Below are 8385 nucleotides of genomic sequence, written 5' to 3' on the forward strand. Positions count from 1 at the left end.
CCCCCATTATCGTCACTATCGCAAAACTTCCATTTAAATCTAATTCTTAGCGGGACACTCCTCCCCCAACGCGCCCAATTCTTGCAGAACAAACCCCCCTCATTCTCAAAAAATAATTCTTGCAGAACAACCATTGCCCCCCTTCCCAAACAAAATTCCTTCGCCAATTCTCCCTCCACTCAAAATTGTTGCAGAACAACCCCCCTTTCCCACAATATTTCTTGTAAAACAATCTCCCCCAACCGAGCCGAATCGAATAATGGTGTGCTCAAGTTTGGTTTGTTAAGTATTGAATCGAATCTTAAACTTTACTTACCGAATACTTTGAGGCTCACGAACGGCTCACAAGCCTAATCGAGCCTATACGAACTTTCTAAATTTATATTTATATTCGAAATATTGATTATTTTATTTTAAAAATAAATTATTTTATTTAAAATAATAAATATATTAATTATTTTCTTATAACAAACAAAATTAATTAGAGATTTAATACAATTATTATTAATTTTAGTGGATAAATATAAGTTATGTCTACTAATAATTTATATTTTTCAAGCTGAATCACTTGACGAATATGTTCACGAGTTAACGAGCCGAATACTACTAAGCTCAAGTTTGGTTTGTTTATTTTACGAGCTTTTCTAAACGAACTTGAACGAGCTTTTTTCGAGCCGAGCTCCGAATAGTTCGCGAGCGGCTTGGTTTGTTGACAGCCCTACTCCCCCCCTCCCTTTTCCAAAATCTTGCACCCCCAACACCAAGAATTATTGCAGGAGAATCCCCCTTCAAAATACTTCCTACGTCCCATTAGGCTTGTCCAATTTCTTTTGGGCACGATTATTAAGGAGAGTATAGTTAGTGTAGTAAAAGTGTGTAAATATGTGGGGCTATTATTACTAAATATGGAAACAAAACAAGATCAATGGGACGGAAGAAGTAAATCTTTCTAAACAACCACATCCCCTTTTCCCCCACCAAAATTCTTGTAGAACAACCGCCCGCCCACCCCTTCCCCCATAAATTCTAACTTATCTGAGGTACCAAACACTACTAATGTGTAATATTCTCTTGAGGCACTGAGCTACTCCTGCTCATTTCATATAGTAAAAATCCCAAATCACATCCCTTCCTCCGCCTTCTCAATTTCTCTTTATGGCCACCCCCTTCCCATTTTGCGCTATCGCCACTGCTATCTCTCTCTACCTCGACCACCGCCACCGCCACCACTCGGCCGCCACTCATCTTCTCTCATGTTGTGCCACGCCTCGCCGTTTGATTCTCCAACGCCTATTCGTTGAATTATTGCCTACTTGATTTTGATTCTCTTCATGTCTCGCCGCCACTCTCTCTCTCTCTCTCTCTTGATTCTCAAGCGCAATTGTCGCCTCGCCGAACGCCGCCTCCAAAATTTTGTCATTGCTACACACTTTTTGTGAAAATAGTGTATAACAGTGTAAAATACATTGTTACAATCGTGTAATAGTAAAAAAAATGTGTACGTAACATTGTAAAAAGTGTATAATTGTGAAAAAAAAATTGTAATTGCAAAACATGTGTAATGTAAATACATTGTTACTCACTTTACGCGACTATTACACGTTTTTGCAAAATCATGTAAATTAAAAAAATATATAATATTACTCCCTCCGTCCTTGAAATAAGTTTATCTTTTTCCTTTTTGGGACGTCCCCCAAATAAGTTCCTCTTTCTTTCTTTTCATTTTTGGACAACTACCCCATCACTAATAATACTTTATTTATTCTTACTTTTCACTTTTTCACCACTCCCAATATTAATTATAACAATTTTTCACCTTTTCACCACTCTCAATATTAATTATAACATATTTTTCTCCACTATCAATATACTTTATCACTTTTCCTTAAAACCCGTGCCGTCCCCAAAGATGAACTTATTTTGGGGACGGAGAGAGTATATTTTTTTCATTGTTACATGATATAAAAGTATTTTGTTCACAATAACTATTATTTACACAAAATTATTAACATGGATAAGATTTTCTTTTACTATATAATTTTGGTTATAATAAGATGTTACCTCTATTTTTTTTTACAACAAACAGTACCGATGAATATTTTAAATGATATATTGTGAAAGTCTTTTTGCAATTTTAAATAAGTCATATAAATTGATAGATCCTACCCTCTCTCATAAACTTGGGAGTTGGGAATGACCAGATTCAATTCCTACCACAAATCTTGCAATTTAGTACTTGATTCGTCTCTTTTAAAGTGTGAAACATGTGTATAGATCTCAATAAGTGATGCACATTTTCCTTATAATACTTGGTTGCTTAATATTGTAGCCATGTATTTATTTATCTTTATTTTAAAGAACATCAACAATAATTACTTAATTTCTTTAGATGATTTAAATCTTCAATCTAATAGTTGAAGGTGATATGTCTTATTAATTGATTTGCAATTTATTATCTTCTTGATATATATTACTCTTTTCGTTCTTAAAAAATTTGCCGCAACGAAAATAATATAAATTTTAATAAAAATTAATAAAAAGATATTTGATGGTAAAATCATGTACAAAAATAGTATTCAAAGAATTGTAATTGTAAATTGATGGTTGAGTTACATACATAAATAGAAATTAAGAAGATTGAGACAAATTACTTAGAGTACAGAGGGAGTATGAATTTTACATTAAAAAAAACAAGAAATTATAATAGAATTTAATCATCAATCTTATTTTCTCTGTGGTTTCCATGTTATATTTTTTCGGAGGGGTTTTGGCAAATAAAATCACGAACTATTTTGAGTTTGCAATTTTAACGTATAATTTTTGAAGTGTGGCGAATTAAATCACCGTATTTTCAGTTTTTGCAATTTCGTTCCTCCAATTTTTTTCAGTCATCGGAGTGTTGAATTAGAGCTTACGTGGATTAGTAAAGATGATGTCATTTTTGTGAGGCCTAAACGAAGTCATTCGTACAATTTCAATTAAAAATTTCTCCAAATTATAAAGACATTGTATCATGTGTTTTGCAGCATAATTACCAATATCCAGCAATTTTATAGACAACAACGTCGCAACATGAATATTATGTGACGAATTAATCCACGTAAACTCCAACTCAACAATCCGACAATCGAAATTTTTTGAGAGGATGAAATTACAAAAATTGAAAAGATGATGATTTAATTTACTACACTTCAAAAGTTACATTAAAATATTATAAATTCGAAATAGTTCGTGATCATTTTATTTGCTAAAAGCTGTCTTTCGGACACGAAGGTTAACTGAGTTCGCACTTCAGATAGGATAATTACCCGCATCATAAAAATAAATATAAATTCAAATACAAATAATCTGATGGATCATAATTGATATATACAAATCCGAAAGATATACTATTACTCTCTTTTTCTATTCTATCCCAACTTCTCAAACGTAATTAGACACCTTAAAAAACAAAAAAATGCCTTATCGTATTCGTGTTGAAGTAAATATGGAATTTTATAATATCCGGAAAGTTTATACCGTTCGTGTTCTTTTATTTATTTTTGAAGCAATGTCATATGAGGTCTAAAAGATTAGTGGTATTATACTTGTATAATGTTATGTATTATTCAAATAGAACATTATTATTCTCCGTTTTCGAAATAATATATGTCGGTGCATTTGAAAAGGATATATCATATCAGCAATTAATTTTGACTAAATTTGTGATTATCATGGAGTAAGTATTTTCCAAACCCCAATTTGGTTTAATTTGTTTATTTGTGATATTTATGAATGATGATTCACTCACAACCAATCATTCCGCTACGCGTCCAATCATTGTGTACCATATTTTTACTAAATTACAGTAGAAATCCTCTGTTTTTTCAAATTCAATAGTTTCTACCAATTTCTCCGCACCTCACAAATCCACAAAACCACTCAACGCTGCAAAAAAATCAGTTGCGAATTTAGGGTTCTCGATCAAAATCAGCAGCTGTATATTATCTCGCATACTGCAATCGAATTGAGCTTTGAGTAAATAAGCTGTTAAACCCTCGAGATTAGAAATTCACTGCAAATCAATGGCCGCCGGCAACAACGGCACAGCCGCAAGCAAATCTCTGAAATCGCCGAAGCAGAAGGAGCTGCAGGGGCTGCTATTAGACCGGTACGACGTCGGAAAGGTCATCGGCCACGGGACCTTCGCGAAGGTGTACCACGCGAGGAACGTGAAGACAGGTGAGGGGGTGGCGATAAAGGTCACCGACAAGGAGAAGATCTTGAAGGTCGGTCTAATGGCGCATATCAAGCGCGAGATCTCGATCCTGCGGCGCGTCCGCCACCCAAACATCGTGCAATTGTTCGAGGTGATGGCGACCAAGTCAAAGATCTTCTTCGTGATGGAGTTCGTCAAGGGCGGCGAGCTCTTCAGCAAGGTGGCCAAGGGCCGCCTCAAGGAGGAGGTGGCGCGGAAGTACTTCCAGCAGCTGATCTCCGCGGTGGCGTTCTGCCACGCCCGCGGCGTCTACCACCGCGATTTGAAGCCGGAGAACATCCTCCTCGATGAGGACGGCAACCTCAAGGTCTCCGACTTCGGATTGAGCGCGATTCCTGAGCAGATTAAGCAGGACGGGCTGTTCCACACTTTCTGCGGCACGCCGGCCTATGTGGCACCGGAGGTTCTGTCGAGGAAAGGGTACGACGCCGCCAAGGTCGATATCTGGAGCTGTGGTGTGATCTTATTCGTTCTAATGGCCGGCTACTTGCCGTTTCATGATCAAAATGTGATGTTTATGTATAAGAAGATTCACAAGGGGGAATTCCGGTGCCCTAGATGGTTTTCACCCGAATTGATTCGTTTACTAACTCGATTGCTTGATATCAATCCCGAAACTAGGATTACCATACCGGAAATTATGGAGACTAAGTGGTTCAAGAAGGGGTTTAAGCATGTGAAATTCTACATTGAGGATGATAAGTTATGTAGTCTTGATTCCTGTGAGAATGAGACTGATGAGTTTGGTGCGCCTGATCATTCATTGTCTGAATCGGAGTCTGAGTTGGAGAGTAGGCGGAAGATCACCACCCTCCCTAGGCCGGCTAGCTTGAACGCATTTGATATCATCTCCTTTTCGCGTGGCTTTGATCTGTCGGGGTTGTTTGATGAAGGATCGGATGGGGGGGCGAGGTTTGTCTCAGGGGCCCCAGTGTCGACTATCATATCAAAGTTGGAGGAGATTGCCAAGGTTGTGAGCTTTGCAGTGAGGAAGAAGGATTGTAGAGTGAGTTTAGAGGGGTCGAGGGATGGTGTGAAGGGCCCATTGACAATTGCAGCTGAGATATTCGAGCTAACGCCTTCTTTGAGAGTGGTTGAGGTCAAGAAAAAGGGAGGTGATAGGCAAGAATATGAGGATTTTTGCAACACTGAACTCAAACCGGGATTGCAGAGTCTTATTACGGCAGAAAATGGTGTGAATTCTTCTTACTTGCCTTCAGACACTGAATAGGAGGGGAAGAAGGCGTAAAACGAGTACGCCTTTTTTATTCTCCATTTTTCTTTTTGTAAAATGGTTTTTCTTTTGCTTTTTCTACCATGGATATACTTGTGTTTTTGGTAGTAGTTGTTACTATAATTTTAAATCTTTTGTGTTGGAGTAGAGATGTTTCTGATATTCTTAAATGGGAATGAATGAATACACTACTCTTGGCCTTGATGAGTTTGTGTCTAGTCTACTTTGTGGTGTGTGTGTTTGTGCATTGGAGAATAAACTAGTATCTACTTTCTGATTTTGAAGTTGTGATCTTTACTGCAGATAGCATGAGAGCAATTCCTAGTAATGCTATATTAGGATATTTTTTTAACTAGAAGGCTATCTCAAGATCCTGTCTATGTGCTGTAAATGTCTTCCAGTTATTAGTAAAACACATGTAGTCTAACCATATACCACATGATTTTGTATCAAGAAATGGTGTTTTTATTGTTGGAGGAAATTAAGTTAGTTGGATATGATGGGCTTGTTTACTGGTACACGAGATCTTCTATCTCCAGTCTCGTGCTCCGTGTGGAAGGGAACATGAGATTGAGCATGATGCGAAACAGAGGATCTGCTCTGTTTAGGTATTCCACCAAACAAATTGCCTTGATGCAGCACAACCACAGATTTGACCGTTCAAGTAAATTCTATGTCAAAGATGGATTCTCTCTTATATGACTAACTTCATCATAGTTGATTTATCACTTTTAAATTATTTTTATTGGGAGTTGATTGCTATTTATTTCCTCCATCCTTGGACAAGTATATCCTGCCCAAACTTGTGTACCGATAAAGTGGATAAATTTATGTGCATGGAAAAGTAAATAACTAATAAATTTGCATCTGAGGATGAGGGTAAAATGGGAAGTCTGACATAATTTTTCTATAAAATTTACAAGTATGACACAATTTATGAGACAAATTGTATTTTTAGATATAGTTAATTGGCTATAGGGTTAAGTACCAAATACCCCCCCAACGTTGGGGCCCCTATCGCATATAGGACCATATAGTCAGGGTCCGCGCTGTTTACTACCTCAACGTGGCTAAACCTAAGCAAATCCACCCCCAACGTTGGGGCCCCTATCGCGTATAGGACCCTATAGTCAGGTATTAAGTACCAAATACCCCCCCAACAGTGACTTAATGCAGGGGGGGTATTTGGTATTTGAGGGGGGGATTTGCTTAGGTTTAGCCACGTTGAGGTAGTAAACAGCGCGGACCCTGACTATAGGGTCCTATACGCGATAGGGGCCCCAACGTTGGGGGGTATTTGGTACTTAACCCTTGGCTATATATTCAAATTGTAATTTTTACTAATATTATTTTTTGGTTAAAGCACATAATTTTTTTTATTTTTTTTAGATTTTGGCTTGAATTAGAATTCTGGCCACACTACATTCTACTTAGAAAATTTGGATGGCTGGTCGGCCGAAAAAATCCCCATGTCCCACTATAAGTGACATGTATTTCATTTTGGGTCGTCCCATTATAAGTAACCTGTTTTCATAAATAGAAAATTTTAACCCTTAAAAAATCGTAGATTCAAATTTCGGTTTTTGACTAACATTAGTATGTGGTAATTTAGAAGTCTGAACCCTTCGCTAGAACTGATCTATTCATCATTTATATTCGCCAGAACTGATCAGTTTGTGAACAAATATGTTTCACCAAAACTAATATCCAATGTTTTAAAAAACGAAAAAAAACGCCGCTTCAAAGCGGTTCGGCAGAATCCCGTTCCTCATGCGCCGTTTATCCCCCTCCCCCCTGAACGTGCGCCTCTGTCTCGCCGAGGCGGTGAGGTGGCGCCTCACACCGCGAGGAGTGCGCCTCTACACTTTGTCAAATTTATGAGTTTTCTTACCTAATTGAGTATGTATGGGCTGCGAAAATTCATGGGCTTCATGAAATTTAGCCCTAAATTGAATGGGCTTTTACAATTTAGGAGTAATTAGTATTTTAATTAGAGAAAAAAGTTATACAAATTAAAAAAAAACCTAGGATTCTCTACACTCACGCACGCACCCACCCAAGCTCTCCATCTCCTCCTCTCCTGTCTCTCCATCTCAATTGAGGAGCAGACAGCCGGCAACAACAGAACAAAGCATATAGCAGCAGTTAAGATTTTAAAGATTTATTAGTAGCTAAGATAGCAGAACAAAGACTTTCGAGTTTAATAGCAGAACTTATTAGTAGTTAAGATAGCAGAACAAAGCTGAGAGCAGCAGTTAAGATTTTCGACTTTAATTCAAGATTTAAAAAACTTATTAGTAGTTAAGAACTTTTGTGTTTTGGAATAATTGTTATGTTTTTAAGTGTTTTGGAATATTTGCTATGTTTTTATGGATTTTATGATATTAGGTATAATTTATGTGTGTTTATGAATTCCGTTTTTTCCCTCCGCCTCACCCCGTTTCGAAACTTACGCCTCGTGAGGCAGACGAAAAACGTTTCGCCTCACAAAACGTACTTTAAAACATTGCTAATATCTATTTGTTGGTTCTATCGAACAAATAACAAGATATTAGTTCTAGCAAAAGGTTCTATCGAACAAATGGCAAGGATGTCAATTTTAACAAAAGTGTATGATTTTTGAACAGCCACATAGGACCTAGATTTTAGTTTGGACTAAATTTCAAAGTATTTATAGTTCCATGTATTTATTAATCAAGATAATAGTGTTGGTTTTTGATCTTTCACAACAAAAAAAAATGATATTGATAAAAAGCAAAAATTTGGATATGTTTCATTTACTTATAGTCAATTGGTCCTTTAGGAACAGGGGAATATGTTTGTTCAATTTAGTTCTGACAAGGTATGATAATATAGTTGACATGAAGTTTTTTTTTTTGTCCACAAGGTGAGA

General features: G+C 37.0%; 1 protein-coding gene across 1 annotated transcript; it reads left to right on the forward strand.

Annotated features, from left to right (window-relative positions):
- Positions 1-3616: 3616 nt before the first annotated feature.
- Positions 3617-5696, forward strand: LOC131013490 (CBL-interacting serine/threonine-protein kinase 12-like). The gene has a single exon (XM_057941596.1). It carries the CDS (start codon positions 4065-4067, stop codon positions 5487-5489), a length of 1425 nt encoding a protein of 474 aa, XP_057797579.1. The 5' UTR covers positions 3617-4064; the 3' UTR covers positions 5490-5696.
- Positions 5697-8385: the final 2689 nt, after the last annotated feature.

The sequence above is a fragment of the Salvia miltiorrhiza genome, chromosome 2 (assembly GCF_028751815.1).
Source record: "Salvia miltiorrhiza cultivar Shanhuang (shh) chromosome 2, IMPLAD_Smil_shh, whole genome shotgun sequence".
Taxonomy (NCBI): Eukaryota; Viridiplantae; Streptophyta; class Magnoliopsida; order Lamiales; family Lamiaceae; genus Salvia; species Salvia miltiorrhiza.